General features: G+C 36.7%; 1 protein-coding gene across 1 annotated transcript in view; it reads right to left on the minus strand.

Annotated features, from left to right (window-relative positions):
• The window catches only part of COL25A1 (collagen type XXV alpha 1 chain), a gene marked incomplete at both ends in the record, with an annotated part of 459205 nt that overhangs the window by 62611 nt on the left and 374003 nt on the right, over nt 1–22591 (minus strand). Inside the window, 4 exons of the mRNA XM_080796594.1 lie at nt 4659–4694; nt 5154–5186; nt 12474–12518; nt 17035–17088. Of these exons, the coding sequence (XP_080652720.1) occupies nt 4659–4694; nt 5154–5186; nt 12474–12518; nt 17035–17088 (168 nt within the window). The remainder of the gene's footprint in view (nt 1–4658; nt 4695–5153; nt 5187–12473; nt 12519–17034; nt 17089–22591) is intronic.

Below are 22591 nucleotides of genomic sequence, written 5' to 3' on the forward strand. Positions count from 1 at the left end.
GAAAAACATGGCAAGTGTTCCTAACTGAATACTTGCTGCATATATATATATATGTATATATATATGTGTGTGTGTATATATATATACACACACACATATATAAATATTGTCTAGTTCTAAGAACTTTGGTGAGATTATACAGTTCAGTCAACTCTTGATTCAGGGTTGGGTTGACCTTTTGCAGATTTTTCAGGATTTTCTCTCTTCCTGCCATCTCACTGCTCATTGGCATCTCAACCAGAAGGCAGGTGAGAGAAGTAAAAGGAACAGAAACTCTTATTATTCCCTGGTAAATGATTTCTTGTGGAAGCTGAAGCTCTTTGCTAAAGTGAGGATTATGTATGCATTTGAATAATGCATCCTGTTCCAGGGCTCTCTTACCTCAGATAATCAAGAGTTGGCTGTGTGAACAGATGGTCACATCAAAACAATATACATTAAAAGTCTTGCTCACTTAAAAGTATAGTAAGATTTCTTTTCCATTCCTGAATGATGAGAAGATAAATGCATGGTCAAGATCATACTTAACTTCAGCCTGTATTTCTGACAATTGTTGAGTCTGGGTAACCCTGCTTAGCGATTTAGGGCTAATGGTACCATGCGTGCAGCTGTTCCTGAATACAGGTTTGAGATTAAGTGGTACATTTTGTGTGAGCACACTGGAGTCAAGCTAAATCTCATTTTCACAGAATTGTCTACATTATTTTAAGTACAAAGTATAGTGACAAGAGGTTACATTGCTTAGAAAATCCCCTGAATTCCGCTAAAGAAACATAAAGGAATCGCCGGGGAAAATGAAAGTCCGTCCTATATTGGACTGAGATGACTATTATTTGTGGAAACAACATTTGAGGGTCAAAGGCATACATTGCTTCAGAATGGTCAGTCAGTGGGAGAGACAACTATACTAAAAGAGACTAGGGCGTTAAACTAAATAAAAGTGGTAAAGGGAGACACTTCTTTTCATCTAAATGTTTCAACAATCCTCATTCCAAGGAAAACCTAGGAACAATCAGATATTTTGTCTTTAATAGTATTACTCTCATATTATGAAGAGCCATAATTTGCTCTGGTATTATCAAAAAATGACTCCAGATACTGTTAACTAAGCTGTATGGTTAGACGTAGAAGAGACAATGACTTTCCTGATGGTTTAGGTCACAGGTACTTCAGGAATGCAAAAGAAAAGCTACAATGTTTGAAACTATATAACTCAAATTTTGTACTGTGAACAGTAAGACTAAGATGAGGTTATGCCAGAGAAGAAAGAATGGTCATTAAGAATTTAAGATTGCATTCAAAGAATACTTGCCCAAGTGGATTAAACTTCCCAAAGAAACAGTATGCATTGGATTTTCTTTTTTCTTTACCTTTTGCCCTTCATTTGATAAATTTAAGAAGATCTAGTAAATAAGGCTGCATCTATATTTTACTGAAGATTCTCTTTTACTTAAAAAAAAAAGTACAAGGCATTCGAATATACAGTAAACTGCAGGAGAACATACAACTAATAAAAGCAAGCCTATTGGTGAAAAACCTATAATTTTGTATTGTATTGTAAGGCCCCTGAAACTCAAGGCATCTCATTTGAAACACGTGAAAATACAGGGATTATAACACTGTTTGCCTGCAGGAGTTCTCATCATACACTTCCCTCCCACCATATTAAAAGGATTGTACAACTACTTTTAAAAAGATATGTATATACACATGTGTACACAGACACATGCCCATGTTTTCTGACAATGAGAAATATGAGAAATATGTATGAGACATTACAGATATTTTACAATGTAGATTGAATACTTACAGAGACTTCACCATTTAGCTGTTCCCTATATTACATGTGTATGTATGCTGGTATGTATACATATTACATTATCAAATGGACTTTTTAAAGGAAAAATATTTCTGAAAGGAATTTGCCATTTCCAAATTTATGTTTATTTAATGCAGTAGTCAACACAATGAAAGATTATAAAATATTTCATGTTACTCTTTGTGGAACATCTCAACATTATTAGGAAGACTTTTCTTCCAGTATAAAAATTTTCCTATATTTATACCATGAAGGCTTGTCTTCCAGTAAGACCCAGTTTTTGCTGACTTCTCCATTTTTGCCTATTTCTTGGCCCAGGAGCTTCTCTGGGTTGAATTCTTGGGCATGCATGGCCCAAAGTCAGATTTGGGTCATAACTGAGAATTGGTTTGTTCTTCTGTTCAAAGAATACTTGTCCAAGTAGATTAAACTTTACACATTATACTTTGGGTTCTTTTGTTCTTTCACTTTGACTCTTTACCCTCCATTAAAGGAGACCCTTGTCCGCTGTCAAATTTGTGACTCTGCTTTTGCTGCCAGTGCCCTGTACTTTTATATATACTTCAACTGCGAAGGTCCCTTCTAACGGGGGATCAAGTATTTTCATCCCTTGAAAATTAAAAAAATATATTTTAAGAAGATGCAAAGAAGTTAGAAAGAAAAAGCTATGTGATAAAACACAATACCTATTTGTATAAATCTACACATTCAGTTTACAAACATAAATACACATACTAACTCATGTATCAATCACACACTTCCCTATTGAAACTATCAAAGGAAAAAGAACTATGATGAAGTCATTCTACATTATGAATGTTGCTCTTGGACAACACCAGACAGTGGAAAACTTATCAATGGGCTTTTCGTTCTGTCACAACACTCTACATTTCTGAAATGTCCCTCACACAGGAGCTTATGCATAGAATGCACAACACAGTTCTTCAATGATGAGGAAAATGCCATGGAAGAGCTCTTGGATTGGTTCTGTATTCAGTTCTGCTTGTCATTTTCTAACTTGAGTAAGCAGTAAGCATGGGAATACTCTACTTCTAAAGTGATGTTGGGGTAAGTATTACCAAATCCTGATACTAGACAAAGGAAGTTGTAAATACTGTAGGCAAGTGAGATTGCGTCAAAGGATAGAATCTGGCCTAAATACTGATGAAAAAGGTGCTGTTCATTTCAGGGCACGTACTCCTTCAGATAGGTTGTGAGCTTTTAATGAATCCATCCCTTCTCCTGATATAATTTAAAGCAGATTTTTAATGAAATACAAAGGAAATCCAATGTTTCCATATGTAAACCTAAGAACTTCTAGGAATGAATCTAAACTGTATTTCTAAATAATCATAATAAGGCAATATTTTATTAAGCAATTGAAAATCATTTTGGATCTTCCACTCTGAAAACAGTGGAACCGATATAAAATTATGGCAGATTTGTTTTGTTTTGTTAAAAAAGCATAATAGTCCTGCAGACATTTTTTTTAGTATATCACATATTTGGAGAGCACTTCAAATTTAGCCTTCAACGTTTAAAGATGAAGGAACCTAAAATTAGATCATCTGAGAAGATTATTTTCTTTTTCAAACCAAAGTAGACCATGGATCGCTGATGATACCACTAATTTCAAATTCCTTACATAAAGAATCAGTAGGAAATGTTGGGAGTTTAAGAGCAAAATTCACAGAATTCTGCTGGGCTCTTTGGAAAAGTCTGAACTTTACCCAAAACTGGGCCTGATGAATCATTATTCTTATAGCCTGAGTTTCAAGAGAAACTGAGTTTCAAAAGAAAACTCTATTTTTAAATTAGAGGAATTTTAAAAGAACATGATAGGCCTTCTCAAAAATTACTTTAATCCTAAGTGTTAAAACAAAGCAATCATCCTCTCAATGGTTTCAAGAGTGTGGGAACATTATTTTACCATGTCTTAGGATTACAAACTCCAATAATGAGATTTATTCTTTCTTTTCCTTTACGCTAATAGGGTAAATTCTGTATCTCTAATTATGTTTTTTTCTACAACATCAGCTATTGCTAGATAAAGGTAGAGTCACGATCTTAAGAGATTTAGCCTAATGTGGAATTCACATTTACTTGTTAGCTCTAACACATCTGTTACCTAAAGTCTGACAGCACTGGGCACTGATATCCAGATGCTCAGACAATAAACTGCTAACAGTTGTTTCCTGCTTCAGACTCAAATGAGAATATGAATCTAAACATAATCACTGCATATCCTCTAATTTATCACTGAAGTGAAGCACAAATGATTCAAAAAAATTCATGTATGCATTCACAGTTCGGTTAAAGTGCTTGGCTAGTGTCTCCAATTAAAACTTCATTTATTAACAAATCTGGTTTGTATAACATAACACCCACTGCATAGGGAGACATAATTCACATAAGAAATATCAGGAGGGAAGTATTTGAAATGAAAGGAAAAGGAATATAAGAAGCTCTCATTCCCAATTGAAAGAGTTTAGTAAATATTCACTTCTTCTCATGAATGACAGAAACATGCAGAGCGACTTTAAACATGCAAGATAAGTTGTTGGCATTCCAACCTGACTCATCTTTGTTAGCCCCAGACAGCTGAGTATATGCAGACCTTAGCTGATAAAACATGTTTTTACACGTACAGAGTGTTTCATATTTTGCCATGGTCCACATCAACCCTTTTACAATGCAAAACAATCAATAGCACTCTGCATGCAAAGCTTGAAGACTACATCGTTTTTCAATAATTGTTTTCATATCACGCAGGGATAGTAGGTATAAGAAATGGCAAAGATGAGGCAGTAGAAAGAACACACTAAAATAGAGGTATTACCTTTTGTCCTGGGCGACCAGATTCTCCAGGTTCTCCCTGCCCGAAAGAAAACCAAAGATGTTAAAAACAATCTTACAAGAATTTCCAAAACCTTTAGGCCTCTGGACAAGTTCATAGAGATGGCCTAGCCTTCTTGATCACATGCATTTCATTCACTTTATTCTATTACTCTATGTCTCACCAGAGCCAGGAAAAATTTTTTTCTTGCTGCGAACATACCTAAAGCTCACATACAACAATGCGAACATACCTAAAGCTCACATAAACACATTTCTGTAAAAACCAGCTGCAAAGAGAAGTGAAGGCAAGACCTCTTATTTAAGCCTTTATCAGATTTCCAGCAGATTTGCCCTGTTGTGTTTGGAAGCAGATCATTACAGAAGAATAGAAAACAGTTATAACCATCAAAACTGGTACGAAAGAAGAGAAAGCAGAGGCTTATAAAATTCAGAACTGTAACTCCTGCTGTACAAACACTTGCAAAGTTATAGTTACCTTAATTCCTGCAGCTGATGACCCAGGGTCACCCTAAAACAAAACCCATGAGAGATTATTCCACAAGTTATGAGGATAGGAAACATACAAACACACAGAGAGCCATTATCAACATGGCATTCAAAGGCACCCCATGACTAACAGGACCTAACTATGCTCCATAAGACCACACCAACATGTCAGCTGTTAAGATGTCAATAATTTCCAAGGTAAACAATGCACTTTCTAAAAACACGGGTTTATCTTGAATGTAAAATACTTAAGGACTATATTCCTTGAAGTCAACAGAAATATATAAATATATATGTCTTCCCTTGATACAGTGCTAAAAGGGTATTCTAAAGTAATAAATTATGATTTGGAGATCTGGAATTTTGGTTTTCTCTATTTCTGGAATTTATTAATGTCACGGGCTCTCAGTTACTGGGAGTTCCTTGACCCTCTCGGTCTTCAGAAAGTCAGGGTTCAACAGATGAAGTCAAAGGGTTAATGATGTTGAGCTGGAAAAAGCCATGTAGCAGGTCAGTTTGTTTTCCTCACGAAGTACTGTCACAGTTACGACCGGCACATTTTCTCTAGCTTTACACTTATTTCTTTGTGACACAGTCACCGGAAAATTATAGGATGATGGATGACTCTCGGGTGGCAGGGACATATGTAAGACCTGAGAGAAAATCTTGAGGTAGAATCTGCTTTCTTTTCTTTTTCCTTAATTTTTTACTGGTTTTTTTTTTCCTACCAAACATTTATTTATTTAGGTATTTTAATTTAAATTAAATTCATTAACATGTATTACTAGTTTCAGAGGTAGACTTCAGTGATTTATCACTCTTATTTATATAATACCCAGTGCTCATTATATCACATACCCTCTTTAACGTCCATTACCCAGTTACCCCATCTCCTACCCCCACCCCTCCAGCAAACTTCAGTTTGTTTTTCTATGATTAAGAATCTCTTTGGAGGCAGGGAGCACTCCTGAGTGGCTCAGTCAGTTAAACCTCTACCTTCGGCTCAGGTCATGATCCCAGGGTCCTGGGATCAAACCCCACATAGGGCTGCCAGTGGGGACCCTGCTTCTCCCTCTGTGTGCTCTCTCATCTCTATTTCTCACTCTCTCTCTAAAATAAATAAATAAAAAAAAACAAAGTCTCTTATAGTTTGTCTCCCTCTCTGATTTCATCTTGTTTTATTTTTCCCTCCATTTCCCTATGGTCCTCTGTTTTGTTTCTTAAATTCCACATATCAGTGAGATCATATGATAATTATCTTTCTCTGATTGACTTTCTGAAAAGCACTGTTCTCCATTGGGATACCACAAGAGGGTGACTACATTCCCAAAGCAAATATGCTATAAAATCTGCAGAGAGGGATTGGTGGAAAAGAATATGGAGGTTAGTTAAGAACGTTGCTTCTTTCTTTTTTTTTTTTTTTTAATTTAAATTCAATTAGCCAACATATAGTAGATCATTAATTTCCGATGTAGTGTTCAATGATTCATGAGTTGCGTATAACACTCAGTGCTCATGACCTCACGTGCCATCCTTAGTGCCCATCTATCTCTAAAATAGGGCAGCAAAAGGGCCTTGATTTTCAAGCTCCTTCTAACCCCCACCCCATAAACATGCTACAAGGCAAAAAAAAAAAAAAAAAAAAAGAGGGAGAAAACTTAACTACTTGAGACTGTTGAGAAAATAGGAACTGCCATAGAAGGAAGGTACATACTAGAATTTCTTCAGTTGTCATATGCATTCAAGTGCTCAAGGAACTCCAGGGATCTGGTTCCTTGTTCTGGATTTAGGAAGCTGCTCATCACCCTCTTTTAGAGACAGAGATGAAGGCTCGGGCCTCAGTCCATGGAGCAAGGGTCCCCTTCACCCAATTCTTCCCACCTCTTCCCCAGGTTGGCACCTTCTCTTTCTTGAGGTCTCAGCTTATATGGCTTTGCCTCAAAGAACCCGTCAACAACCAACTTCAGACCCACGCCCCCGCATACAACTTCCTCCCATCCAGCATTGAGCTCGGTTCATGTCCTGCAAAGCTCACTTCAGAATTACGTATTTATGTTTTCTGCTTATTCATTGTCTGTCCCTTCATAAAACAATCAGCCACATGGGGAGAGATTCAGTGTCTGTTTTTATTCCGTGCCTCTTTTTATTCCGTGCCTAGCCCATAGGGGATGTTCAACACCTCTATGGCAAAGGAATGAGCAAATCTCAAAAAGAATGTTTTAAACAAGTCAGTAGTCAAGGATCAAAATGAGAAAAAAATTTAGGAGGGGGGAAAAAAACTTGCGAAGGAGAAGGAAATCATGAATTAGTTTACTGAAGAAACTGATACATATGTGAGCTTCTTTGATGTCTGTAATTGTTACTACCCAAGGAAAAATTAAAACATGATAAAACATAAGGGCCCTAAATACTGTCTTATACTGACTTCTCTTTCTGATCACTAACATTCAGCTGAGTTCCAAATGGGGAGTGAAATAAATGTGGCTAATAAAATAATACTTATTTCTACTATATCAAATCTGAAAGCCATCAACACCAATGAATCTGGTTTGTAATATTCTGCACAAGGAGACCTTTGTATTCCTAAAAGCAATTTTGACTTTGCTAAGTCCCTTTTCTCATCTCATTTAGACCCCATAAAATTCTGATGAGATAGGGCATATATGACTATTTTCACTTAATAGATAAAGAAATTGAAGCAACGAGAGGATAAGTGAATTTTGGACTTCCTAAATTCCATTGTCATGTTCTTTTTATTAGAATAAGAATTATTAGTTTATTTCATTTTGACAACAGGGCATAAACGTTGCAGTAAACTTAAAAGGAAATTGCTAGTATTAACTGCAGTTTAAAGCCTTTTTATTTTAATGTTCTAATGGAAAGTGGCTGGATAATCTACCAATGAGAATAAGGACTAGATTTAGTTCTCATAGGAAGTGGATGAAGAGAAAGACAGTTTCCTGAAAGGCTGATTTACTTGTGGAAATTGAAGCAGTTTCATTTGAGGCGACTATGAGTGATATTTTAATTCTCTTTTTAAAAACTTAGACTGTGAAATCTTGAGGAATTTTTATAACTTTTAAGTGGCAAGACAACTGCTGAAAGACTGTCATAAGTTAAACATTTTAAAGGCTAGTCCTGCAAGTCGTGGAAATAAGACCATCAGTGCATATAATCCTCATTCCTCCAAAAATGAAAATGAATACAGGATTAAAGGCAGAAAAATCCAACTATGTCTCAAGTATACTCTTCGTTTCGTAAGTTGGCTGGTCTAGAAACACATTTCCACAAGGCGAGTCACAAATGGGAAAATCCTTTGAGAAGACACTTGAGGTAAATGAATTTGACTTGTGATCATTTAAACACAGAGTTTTTGTTTTGGGTGTGATTATTTTCAAACACAATAGTTAGTATATAATGTTGTGTATGTGTTCAATGCAGTTAACAATCCCTGCCCTTGGCCTATGCTCATGACAGCCACGTACCAATATATATACAAAGAAAAATTACTGATTAAAAGCATAAGAAATACTATCTTTTTCTTCCTTTCTTTCCATTTTTTTAAAAAAACATCTGGGAGTGCTCGCTTCGGCAGCACATATACTAAAAAAAAAAAAAAAAAAAAAACGTCTGGGATAGGAAGAGATTCTCATGCTTGGAAAATCCTGTGTCTCTGTATATAGCAGAAGACATGATAAATAAATGCACGTCACAGAAAAAAGTTCTACCATTCCATGGAAATAAAAAACAGTTGAAAGGAAAACAAAATCTTTTAAAACAGGTTGTTTATTCAATAAATATTTATTATCTTACAAGTATGTGCCAGGAACTTAGGCTGGTGCTGGGAATAGTCTGACATCATATAGTTTCTCTTTATTTGTGTGTTTTTTCTTTCCCAATGAGCTGGATGCCCAACTAAACAAGGAATTACAATAAACCATGATAACGGTTATGAAAGGGATTTTAAAGAGTGTTGTGGGAGACTAGAGTAGGTAACCTAACCAATCTGGAGAAGACTGAAATGACTGCCCGAGGGAAATGACTTATAGACAAAGGTCGTCTCAGGGGACTAAAGAAAAGAAAGTGGAGGAAGGAGTGGACAGACAGGAAAAGTTTTCTAAGCTGAGGCAACCACAGACAGGAAGAGTGTTCTAAGCTGAGTTAGAGAGGCCCCCGCATTGACCAGGGGTGCAGGGGCCCACTGAGATAGATCTTCACACAGGATTTTAAGAAGAGACAGTTTGGTGGTAGCTCCAAATACGGGTGTGACTTCTGATATGCAAACAATGAATAATGGAACACTACATCAAAAACTAATGAAACACTGTATGGTGACTAACATAACATAATAAAAAAGAAAAGAAAAGGCTCAGAGGATGCAAATCAATGATGCTATGTAGGCATAAACCAAGGCAGTGTGTTTCTGGGAATGGACACAAAGGGACCAGAGAAAGTGAAGGCAGCTGTCAGGTCCAGCAGACTGAATTATGAATGATAGAGTGGGGTGATCAAGCCATTCAGCTTGCTGCACCAACGCCTACTTTCAAGTTGCTCAAAAGAGATAACAAATCCATGTCTACGTTTGTCGGTAGGATTAACGCTCCAAAGAGCAGAACATAACCTTTGCGTAGTAACTCCACACATGACTGAAATCATTCTTTGGCGTGTTACTCGCAAGACTAGAGTATAGCACAGTTGCTCGCCGTGGACAAAACCCAGCCTAGTAGTTTTTATAGTTCCACAGCATTTCCAGATGACCGGTCTGGAAAGGTTTCGATTACTTTACCATCCAAAGGCACAGAGTTGGATCAAAAGGAAAAAAAAATCCTATTACAGTGAATCAGCCAATGACGTAATTTACTACATCAATGGCGGGGGAAAATAAAAAAAGCGTTTTTTTATTTTACATCTCCAACTTGGTAAATGATGAATGAGTTTCACATACTGAACCCAAAGGCCGTGAGAAGAGTGTTTCCAACATACTGGAAACAAATTATATGACAGAAGCAGGAAATGTTTTAAAAAACACATCAAAAATTATATTCCAATTACAGCATTCTCGGGATGAATGCTATAGGTCAGATTACATATTATATGTTACAGATTCCTATTTACAATCCCTGGTTTAGGCCCACTGAAAGTGTATAAAAATGATTTCCGTTTTAACTGCAGCATTTCTGGTACTTAATTTCAGTTGACTAATAAACCTTTTTGATAAAAAAGAAAACAACCTATCCAGTTGATTTCAATTTCCATGTGGTAAGAAAGCTAACATTTATTGAGAGTTACTCTGTGTGAGTTGTTATGGTAAATGATTTGCATTAAAATAAAAAATAAGAATAATATTCCCTTGAGATAGACTTGGTCTTTTCAAAGAAAAAAGTTGCTTTGTGAATGGAAAATTGAAATAAAAAAATGTGTGATTAAAGAAACTATTATTGGCCCACATTCCAAAAATGAAGCTTTAAAAATGCATCTTATAAAGCATAAAATTTTCTGCAGAAATCCACATAGGTGTAGTTGAGACTTGGCATAAACTTTTCTCAGTTGAAAAAACTGCTCTCCTTTCTTTAAACAGAGACTGGCAACTGAGACCTGTGGGCCAACTCCAGCTAGCACCAGCATATGTGTGGCCCACATGCTAAGAATGGTTTTTGCATTTTTACATGGCTCAAAAAAAAAAAAAAAGAACAATAATACTTCATGACACATGAAAATTCCATGAAATTGACATTTCAGTGTCCAGAAATAAAGTTTTATTGGAACACAGCCATGCTCATTTGTTTACATATTGTTAATGGTTGCTGTCACACTGTAACAACAGCGTTGAGTAGTTGTGACAAAGACCACAAGGCCCAAAAACTTCATATATTTATTTTCTGGCCCTTTATTGGAAGTTTGCTGACCTCTGGTTTTAAGTATAAACAGGAAAGTTAAATATAACATCCAGATTTATATATCTGGTGTTTGAAATTCTGACTCTGAGAGTGATCGAGGTATATCATTAGTCTTATTAAGTACTAAGCTCATGCATGCCATATTTGATTGGAGCATGATAATTAGATTTGACAGATACAGAGAACGGGTCTATAGCAATGGTTCTCAACTAGAAGTGATGTTGTCCCCCAGGGGCTATTTGGCAATGTCTAGAGATAGGTGTGGTTGTCATAGTTAGTGGGATCTAGCAGCAGCAGGCCAAGAATGATGTTAAACATTCAACGGCCCCCATAACAAAGAATTATCTGGCCCAATATGTCAATAATGCTGAGGGTGGGAAACCCCGGTCTACCAGAGACTGAGGGTTCACTCTAATTTCTGGACTGCTCCTCGAATGCAAACATAACTACAACTTGGTGACATTAATTCATTCCTACTATCCATGCCATATTTATATTAATATTTATAAGAGTGAGAAAGATAAATTTCTCCTTTTTTATGGGGATGCTTTTACGACTAACCATTACCCATCTGTACTGTAATAATTTTCAAAGCAAAATATTTTTATACTCAACTCTAAGCTTAAATGAATAAATCCTTTTTTATCACTCAATTACTTAGCTTGATTTTCACGAAAATCTGACTATTCTAGTTTCAGTTGCTTAAAAGATCTTTTTCTTAATTCTTTACAGCACAAGTGAAGTAAAATGCCCTTCTTATGCCAGAGATATCTGTGATGCATGAAGCCAAGCAGAAGCTATAATGATAGATGGGGAGGGGGGTGATGAGAAGAGGTAGGAAGATGAGTCACAAGACCACTGAGATATAAATGCTAATGACAATTTAAAAGATTAAAAAAATGCAAATGCTGATGAAATATCTGGATTTAATAGATTTCAAGTTAAGGTAAATTTTTAAGATTGCACTAGAGGCTCTAATCAAATGACATTTACTATCAAACTTGTATATCTCATCCCAATCCTGTGACTTGTTCTCTCCCCAAATTGGAACAAATGGAATCACTCGAGAAATTTTATTTTACATCTTTGAGTGGAGAGTGCCCCACTTACACATGAATAACTTGTTTTCTTTTTGAAGACCATAGTACTGTAAAAGAGGCTACACATTTTCTAGAATTTGTGACATACCCTTTTATTTCTAAAATATTTAAATTTGTAGCTAGGAGTTTGTGGAATGATCATCTTTACAAGTTAGATATTCAAATATTCTCTAAACTTGTAGAATTATTTCCCATCTTATCTTATTAAGCTACTACCACTCACTTACCTTTCTCAAAATCTTCCACTTTCACATACATGGAATAATATTTCTTGCTTATAAACATACTCTTTCATATTTCACAACACTGTACCTTTTCGCCTGTGTCACCTTTGGGGCCATGCTCTCCAGCTTCTCCCTAAGGGTGAGGGGAGTGATATGGTGAAATATATAGGTGACATTACACACAGTAGCTTTCATTACTTTGAGTTTGCTTTCATGTGCACTATATATCAAAATCTGTTGCAAATGTTCTACAGAGCTAACGTATTTTTACTTGAGCAGTTGCCTGATATCAAGTGGTCCAAATAAAATTTATTACAATGAACATAGCTGAGCAGTTTTAAACTATTCTATGATATCAACAGAAAGCAGTACTTTCTCTGATTTGAATAGCTCATTCTGGCACTGAAAGCCTCCTTAACATTATTTCTTTTCTCCTCAAGAAAGCCTTTTCCTGACCATTCCCTCAATTTGCCACATGCCTCAGCACCTCCCTGTCCATCCTTCCCGCCATTCCTGTCCCCCTGAGCTCCTGCCCTCCCCTTTCCCTCCTCTCTGTGTAAATCCTACTGTGTCTTCAAGTTCAGCTCAAATCAAATCTCCGGGGCTTAGAAGTGCATGACACAGCCCTCAAAACTGCGGGCGGAAGATTAATTTGTCTGCACCTATGTGTTTTGCATCTGTGCTTTGAACACCCTGTATTTTATTTGAACGCTCTCTCTTTTTTAATTATGGTTAAAGAAATTGGAGAGTTTATGCTTTCTGGGTTATTTTTGAGATTTCCTGTGCTTATTCCCTCCCTGACATCTCCTTTGTACCACAAAGCAAAGCGTTAGGGAAAAAAAAAAAAAAGTCATTCGCTCATTATCCATGCTTTGATTCCTTCAATGCTGAATTCTTTCATTTAAGTCTTGCAGCATGTTATAGTGGAAACATCATGGACCTTGGCGCCGGAGAGACTGAGCCCAGCTCCAGCACCTACTGGGCAAATGAAATCCTCCCTACATCACGTTTCGCATGTGTAACAGAAGGGCAAGAACGCTTTATGGGGTTATAAGAAATAAACACTATGCTTGTGCAAAACAACTAGGCCAGTTTCTGATGCAGCATAAACTTTTAATGATAGCCGTTAGCGGTAACAATGCGTTATTGTTCATAGATTCCCTAAGCTGGAAGGCCCTTCTACTGTTTAGCTTCCTGAGAGGTCAATTCAGCAGCAATTTCCTTTACATAAGACATCAAGTACTGATGATGGTTTCCGTGGAAGAAGGCAGAGATGTAGGGGAGAGAGACTTATACTTTTTTCTTTGTTTCCTTTTCTTGTTTCAGATAAAGAAGCAGCTAACCTGCTCAGACGTTTGTCTGGGGTGGGGGGGACACACCACAGCAGCCCGGCAGCCTGAGTTGCTCTCTCTGATGAATCCCTGGGATGGTGCTGGCCCTGCTCCTTTCCCCGCCTTAATTTCTACACAAAAGAGTGACCTGATGACTAATTAATTTCAAGTTAATTACAAAGAACTGGTTGGAAGCCAAATAAACCTACAGATAATCTCTTAAGAGGAAACTTTCACAGGCAGCCTATTAGCATACTTTTAAAAAGATTGTTTGGAAATCCCTTTATTAGAAAACAATACAGACACAATAGACTTTCTTATGAGGAGGACTGACTCAGAGTGGTCATGAAGTGAAGGGTTGGACTAGCCTTTCCCTCTGCTTTGCTCTCCCTCCATTTAAATAAGTGTCTTTTTAAATTTTTGCTTCACAGTGCCGAAAAATACAGTTACATTCAAGAAGTGTGCTGGATTTTTAGGGGTACTTCTTTTAGGATTAGAAGTGATGATACTACTTTATCAGAATGTTCAGATCACTTCTGAAGAGCATGATGTAATGTTTTGGTAGCTTCCTACATAGGCAGCACATTTCTCAAGCATTATCAAAGTAAATAGCATGAGAACCAGGAAAATTAGCACCATGATATGTAATGAGAGTCTAAAAATAATCAGGATGCCCCAAAAGTAGTCAGGAAGGACGTCTGTGAGAAATTTAACATATGGCACTCTCCGCCTCCTTTTGTGTTTCTTTTTGCTTTTTTATAAGAATTTTTTGTGGGGCAATTTCCAGTGTCTTTGTTACAGGTAAACATCTGTATTTCTTTAACTTCGTGACCTAGGAAGCAGTAAGGAGTGATACAGATGCTTAGAAAAGCATTGGAGTGGCATTAGCAAGTAGGCAAAAACAAGTTTTTCAGGCCTAGGGATTTCTGAATACCATTTAGAAGCTTGACATAGAATGTTCACATTTGTTCCCTTTCCCTCCATTTCTTGAAACCTTTTTATCCAAACCTCTGTCCATACATAAGAATTACACTATTTTCTCCTACTAATTAACAGTTTGACAAGCACAGTGGTTGTTATATCTCTCTGTATCTATGGATCTGTACCTACGGCTAGCTAGTCATCCATACTTCTATGCAGTTAGGTTTGATATCTCTTTTGGTGGGGGGGAGGATTGCAGCCAGAATCATTCTTACCTTTTCGCCTTGATCTCCAGGTTCTCCCTGAGCAAAAGAACAAAGATTGAGAGACATATTAAATTATAAAACACCCAATTAAATACCACCTAATGAAATCAGATATTGACCATAATAAGCCAATTATTTTGACTTTCTATTTTGCCAATATAGAATTGCTATATTGAAAACAAATTGCAAGAAGAGTTTCCTGAAGAATTGGGCATGGATATTAATATCAAATGTAATCTTAATTCTTTGATTTTAAAAGATGAAAGAAAGGTATTTAAGATTATCATCCAGAAACCATTTGGAGGGCATTAAGAACAGTGTGGTACCAATTCAATGTCTTGAGCAGCTTCTTAGTTTCAAGTTTTTATTCCTCCCAAACTCAGAATCAGTAAGGTGGACTAGCACATCCTTTCATGGTCTTTTATTCAAAGCAGCCCCAAGCGTATGGATTATTTTAGGGGCCTAGAGTCTGTGTAGTTCCCCCATCTGTCTTCTTCAAACATGATCGCGAACACAGGCCTGACTTTGGACCCCTTAAGAGTGTCATGACTCTCTTTAACCTGCTGATAACCTGCATGTTCCAAATCAGGTATATTTTGGGCAACACTGGTACCTTTAGGAAAGAGATTAGAATGGGGCAGAGTCAACGTGAGTTTAGGAGAATGTCTTTATTCAAAATGATGACTGGGACAGTATGAGGACTAAAATGCAAAACTGTGCTTTGAAGAGAATCCTTATTTTCACTTTACCTAGGAAGGCACAGGCAACGGAGTGGGAGAACTCTAAAGTAAATCATGCACATCATGATAATATTCCTCTCATGAAAAGCATCAGTAAGTGTTGCCATGATATCAGGCTGCTTAAAAAAAATTGGCTCAAGATGATTATTGTGTTTTTTAAAATTAAAAATCCTTCAAAATCAGTTTGGAGGCAAGACTCTTTTCAGTTGCTGGGACTCAGTCTGACCCTTTGGCTTTCTGAATTTCAAGCCACCTTTCAGGGCTCAACATCCATCCTAATGGTTGCTAGGCAACAGAAGACTAGCACTGAGAACATGCATTAAGCATTAACTCTTATCATTTGGCTTTTTAGCATGGAGCAAGGGAGGGGGAAAAGACAGAAGAATGGCCATCGTCCCAGAAGGAATATTTTCTTTCCTCTCCTGCAGGACAAAGGACAGGTCTATAAATTTTAGGTTTGTCCTAGGCGCCTGTCAATAGCAATTTGATCTGTAAAATCAGCTGACAGGCATCTGTGGGTACAGACACACACCCGCACAGCTGACGGGATTAGACATTAGTTACGTACTTCAAGGGATATTCACTCATCAAAGGATTTGGGATTTGTCTGCCTGTTTGGTTTAAACTGTCCCCAATCTTTTTATATTTAACAGATTCATTTGTTCTTCAAAAAACAAAACAAAACAAAAACAAAGAAAATCTGCAACCTCCCCCAAACCCTCATTACAAGTTTTCCCTATTTAGTAATTCAGACCATATCCGTTTTCAAATTTTAAACATGCCACATCTCGGGCCACCTGGCTGGCTCAGCCGGTAGAGCGTACCACTCTTCATCTAGGGATTGTGAGTTTGAGCCCCGTATTGGGTGCAGACATTACTTTAAGAAAGTAAACATCTTAAAAAAACAACAAAACATGTCACATTCTTTATTCTGCTCTTCGTCTTATTGACTGGTTATATTCTGTATGTACTGGAGGTGACCAAATACTGCAGAAAGACCACAGTGGCACCGTGAAAGTCATCTTTAGTAAATCTTGTGAATATTATGCACATTTCAGGCAGTATTAACATGGCCTACAATTTAATATGCTTATTAAGTGGCAAAATGACAAGAGTCATATTTGAAATATGGGCTTTTTTCATGTTACTGAAATATCCCAGAATAAGGATTTTGACAATTGAATCTTATTTGCTCTTTTGCATTTGTAATGCTAATGAGAATCACACACATAATTTAGTCATTAGTCACAAACTTCTATTCTGCAGCATGTTATACTATTAACAAATATTCCATTCAAGTAACACCAGTGGGATATAAAAAACTGTTATTGCTTACAATTTCATGAAAACTCGTATCTCAAATGATTCTGCTTGGTTTCACTTGTACTAACCTTTGGCCCTGGTATTCCATTTTGTCCTACTGCTCCAGGCAACCCGGGATCACCCTCATGAAAAAAATAGACACTATTAAATAAAATACATAAAATCTATACATTATATAGATCATTAGAGGATACAGCTGTCCAATAATGATCTGGAAGTAGAAAAATAAGTGTCCACTAGTGTAAATACAAATTAGCTTATTTGGTCCAAAATTCTATGTGTTAGGGCCCAAGGATAAACAGGATTAACAGGGTTAATTTCCTTTGTTCAGTCTTTTCTCCATTAAGAAAGCTGAAGCAACTTACCGACAGAAATGAATATCTAGCATGGTGTTGGGTACCTTGTAGGCAATAAATAAATATCTGCAGAATGAGTTAAAGACATCTGAAAACACAAGCTCTTTCGATGGAGAACTTGCAAGTGGTTCATCAGCTCAGGAAAATAAAGACCAAATCATTACATTTATGAGACTTAATCAAATGAGCATTTCCAAATCTACAGCTTAAAGAACATACACATCTATGAACATCAACAAAATTAGACACATTTGACACAAAAGTCAAAAGTCAAAATGGCTTTGCTTTCTCTTCTCAATTTCACTGCAAAAATAATTAGAATAAGACATTCAGAGCTGTGGCTCTCATTGTCCTTTTGAGTGATAAGCATTTGGGAGAAAGATGATGGTTACTAGGTCAGAAAAATTTCCCATCTCAGAAAAAAGAGACTATAACGGTTTTCCTAGGCTCTGAACCGGCAGTTGTTTTCCAAAAATGAGAAGTCATGAAGTGCCCAGCAGCAGGGATAAGATACTCTGACTCTCAATTCTTCCATGTGGCTCCAAGTCATATCAAATAGAATTCCATTTCATTTAAGAACATTCCCAAAGCCCTTTACAGTGTGCACCAATGATGGGACAGCTTTCTTCTTTCCAGTGAGGGTAGTAAAGTTATTAGTTGATTTAAAAAAAAAAAACCCAAACTTTATTTTGAGAGCAGTTTTAGGTTCGCAGCAAACTTAGTTGATTTTTTTTTAAAGATTTTATTTATTTATTTGACAAAGAGAGACATGGAGAGAGACAGAACACAAGCAGGGGGAGGGGCAGAGGGAGAAGCAGGCTTCCTGCTGAGCAGGGAGCCCAATGCAGGGCTCAATCTCAAGACCTTGAGATCACGACCTGAGCCAAAGGCAGACACGTAATGACTGAGCCACCAAGACGCCCAACTTAGTTGATTTTTAAGCATGTTTTCTAAGTCCCCTACAGGGCAGAGATTGCACTTCAATATTTGTACTCTCAGCTTAAAAAAAAAATGCACATTAATAATGATACTACCATTTTTAAGAGCCAGGAACTTTACATTCATCAATTCAATTAATTCTCACCAATTTCTATGAGGTAAGTACCACCTTTATCTCTATTTAACAGATGAAGAAATTAAAGCACAGAGGGCTTCAGCAACTTTTCTAGACTTACACAACTCTGGCCAAGATTTGAACTCTCGTGATCTAACTTAAGAGGTTGTGCTCTTAACAATACAATGCATTCCAGAATGAATGAAAGCATCTAAATATTGGTAGAGAATACATGGGAGTATTTCCAACCTCATTATCCTTTGGTTTATACTCCTCACTTATAAATGACCTTTTGGGGCGCCTGAGTGGCTCAGTGGGTTAAGGCATCTGCCTTCGGTTCAGGTCATGATCCCAGGGTCCTGGGATCCAGCCCCACGTCGGGCTCTCTCTCTGCTCAGCAGGGAGCCTGCTTCCCCCCTTCTCTCTGCCTACTTGTGATCTCTGTCTGTCAAGTGAGTAAATAAAATCTTTAAAGGAAAAAAGGAAAAAAAATGACCTTTCAGAATGTATAGAAACCTTAATTAATTATAGCTTATATAAAGATGATTTATATCTTTATATAAATCCAGATAAACTAAGAATATGAAGCTTATGTTATCCCTCTAGAAAAGCAAAAAATAATTTACTACTATATTGGATTATATTAATTTCCTGGAAGAAATTCTGCTTTGTATATAAAGTTACACTATAATTGTAACTCTTGCACTTTCCGTAGATAAATGGCAAAAATGCTGACAGAAGAGCAATGGTCATTATAGGAAATTTTTGACTGGCCATTTGCATATCACAAAGAGTAAGAACTCAGAAATAGAACATGCCCAGAAAAAGGACTGTCATTTACTCAGCAACAGAAGAAGAGCTATCACGTCTGCTTTCTTCAAAGAATCCACAACAGGATGCACTAATATCATAACTCATGGTTTAATGCAAACAAGAGATGCTGCCAGGAAACAATACGAACTTTGTTTAGACTTTCAAAGAATAACCATGGTAGCCAGAATAATAATAAAAAAATGGTTAAGCCCCTGGAACTGAACAAAGTACATGCTGAGATTTTGAAGCAAGGAAGAGAGACGTTGCTTAGGTATCTGGTTAACATCCTCCTTAATATATGAACACCGAGGGACTAAAACTTGATCACGTTTTAAAATTTTTATATACTGTTAAAATAATCTTTTAACATAATACAAAACAAAAAAATGCACCTAGGATTCTATCACCCTATAATAATTGTTTTCATTTTGTCCTGTTTCCTTCTAGCCTTTTTTATTTACACTTACATGCTTTCAAGCAATTGCAAGCTTATTACATAGTTTGACATTCTGATTTTTTATTATTTGATACTATTGATATTTGATACTAATATTTGGTATTTGTTTTCACATGGTATTCATGATTGTCTTGTGAATAGTTTGTTTATCATCTATCAAAGTCCAGTATGATCATATGTTTAGTCTGTCCCAAACACTTGAATACTTGGTTGTTGCCAGTCTCTGCTATTAAAGATAAACTAAAACATCCACCTCTGTAAATATTTCTAAATTGTTTTCCAAAGGATTCAAGTTTTATCTGCTTCAATAGGTTCCCACTCTGTGTTACTTTTTCACAACTTCATCGGCACTGGATATCACAATTTTAATTATTTGGGTGGCAATATTAATAAGCACAAATGAGAGTTTACTGTTGCCCAATTTTACATTTATCACTTGTAAGGTTAAATTTTTGTATGTGTGTTTATCATTTCAATAGGTATCTCACAAAATTTTAAAGCTAAAAGTGAATAAAGCTGTTTCTTGAATGAACCAAAGGAAGATAAAAAGAAATGTGATAAAGTGACTCAAAGCATTTTATCTTTCTAATAAGTTTTATCAAGAAGAATATACTCAGGGGCACCTGGGTGGCTCAGTGGGTTAAAGCCTCTGCCTTCAGCTTAGGTCATGATCTCAGGGTCCTGGGATTGAGCCCCGCATCGGGCTCTCTGCTCAGCGGGGAGCCTGCTTCCCCCTCTCTCTCTGCCTGCTTCTCTGTCTACTTGTGATCTCTGTCAAATAAATAAATAAAATCTTAAAAAAGAAGAAGAAGAAGAAGAATATATTCAAACTTAGATTAGGAGGCTATGGAGCATTCTGCTACTATCCAACCTTAGTTGTGGGAAGGAATTGGGAAAGGTTGTGGGAAAGGAATGTTAAGGATGAAATGCTGTGTAACTCTGAGCTCCAAGTCCAAGATGTGGGATTCTGGAAGACATCAATTCATTCAACTAACATTTAGTGAGAATTTTCTACCTGTTCTACTCTAAACTGCATGTTTCGTGGGATATAAAGATGAAATACGTATGACAGGTACCTGTGACCAAAGAGCTGACTTTTGAGCCAGAAAAAAACAATACATACAAAAATAACTTAAGAGGACATCTAATTAAGGTCATAGAATTTTTTGCTTTGAACGAAGTTTTCTTGCATTTCATGAAATAAAGAGACACAAATCAAAAGGAATGAATGAAGAAGAATGAACCATATGTCATGTAGTATATTAATATTTTCTGGTGTATGAGCATAAAATACTATGAGTCCCCTTCAAATAGAATTACAATATTACATTACTATGTAATGTATTAAAAATATACATATGAAAAAAGTCAGAAAAGTATAGACAAAAAAATGACAGTTAGGTTTCAGATGTGTAGAGAGTTAGTTTCCTATTTGTTATAGAGTCTGTCCATCAATTTCTGATTGCATTTCACAAGTACTGAAGGATATTCCAAAGATAGTAATAATGAAAAACAACAGTTAACTTAGGATGTAGATTGATAAGGTTTTCTCTCTAATAGTTTAAATTCTAAAGCATTCCCTATTACTCACAAATGATGATGTGCGTATTTAAGCTAAAAATAAGTTGGACTGGCTTTTAGGAAACCGTCTTGCTATTTTCTTTTCTTTCTTCCTTCCTTCCCTTCTCTCTCCCTCAAATCAAATGCTCTTTAGCTCTTTCGAACTCTAACATAAGACATCACTCAAGATTTTTACAATTGTTTCAGGTACTGCTAATCGGGGGCAACCTGAAAGAATGCTGAAAGAGAGGAAGGAGTGTGGTTGTTTTACGAAATTGAGTGCCAAAGGGAAATAGGTCATTGAGAGGTAGTATCACTCGCCTGAGGGCAACTGTTTTCTATTCTGGCAATGCGAATTTACAATGAGTTGGAGCTTAAAATTTTTAGCATCATATAATTTTACACTCACCTGTCAAAACTGGTTTTGTTTAAGTGCTGCATTTTCAAAAAGAACTCATCCAAACAGAAGAGGGAAATAACTACAGGGAAGATGAACCATCAGTGGATGGAAAGAGTGATACTGAGCAGAATATGGCGTTGGTCTCCCCCCGACCCTCCTGGGCTTTTCAACTCTTCCTTAGGTTTATTTATTTTTATTTATTTTTCAATTTTTTTTACTTGAGTATAATTGACACCCAATGTCACATTAGTTTCAGATGGACAGCATAGTGATTCCACTTCTCTACACATTACGTTATGGTCAGCACGAGCGTAGCTACCACCTATCACTATATGTTGTTTTAACATCACTGACTAGATTCTCTATGCTGTGAACAGGGTATCAGTCTTAAGGTTGCTTTCTTGCTTCTGGAGTTGGGGGTGTTGGTATGCTCACGCAGTAAAATAAAGACTAATGGTCACTGACACCTAAATGAAACACTGAGTGTGCTTTTTCTTCTGCCAGTGACAGTGCACAGAGTGATCTCAGTGGCTTGCAGGGTGAGCAGGACTGGCTTTTAGATGCCTTCTGCAGGCAGCCATAGTGGGGAGTGTGTGTCCTTTTCATGAGACTTGGGGGCCTCAGCGGCTTTAGAAGCAGTTGGTAACTGCTTAGAAGTAAGTAACACCTGGTAGAGGAAGATTCGTTGGAAGCACTGAGCGAGGCACCCAACAGGGACTTCTGGGTAAAACTGTTTGGGAAAAAGTCAAGAAAATGGGGTTTCTGCTCTCCATTCCTATTTATTCTTTCTAGTTTACTTTAGTTTAGTTTTCTACTCTGGTTTCCTGATGGCAAATGAATATGAACACAAAATGTACAAAAAAACCTATGTATTTTGAAATTTATAGGAATGTAGCATTGTACAACACAATAAAACAAAATAAAATCTTAGCCCCACCCTATAAGTGCTATTAATGTTTTGGAAAAGTCTTTTGTCTTTTTGCAC

This window comes from Martes martes (genome assembly GCF_963455335.1).
Source record: "Martes martes genome assembly, chromosome: 2".
In the NCBI taxonomy this organism is placed as follows: Eukaryota; Metazoa; Chordata; class Mammalia; order Carnivora; family Mustelidae; genus Martes; species Martes martes.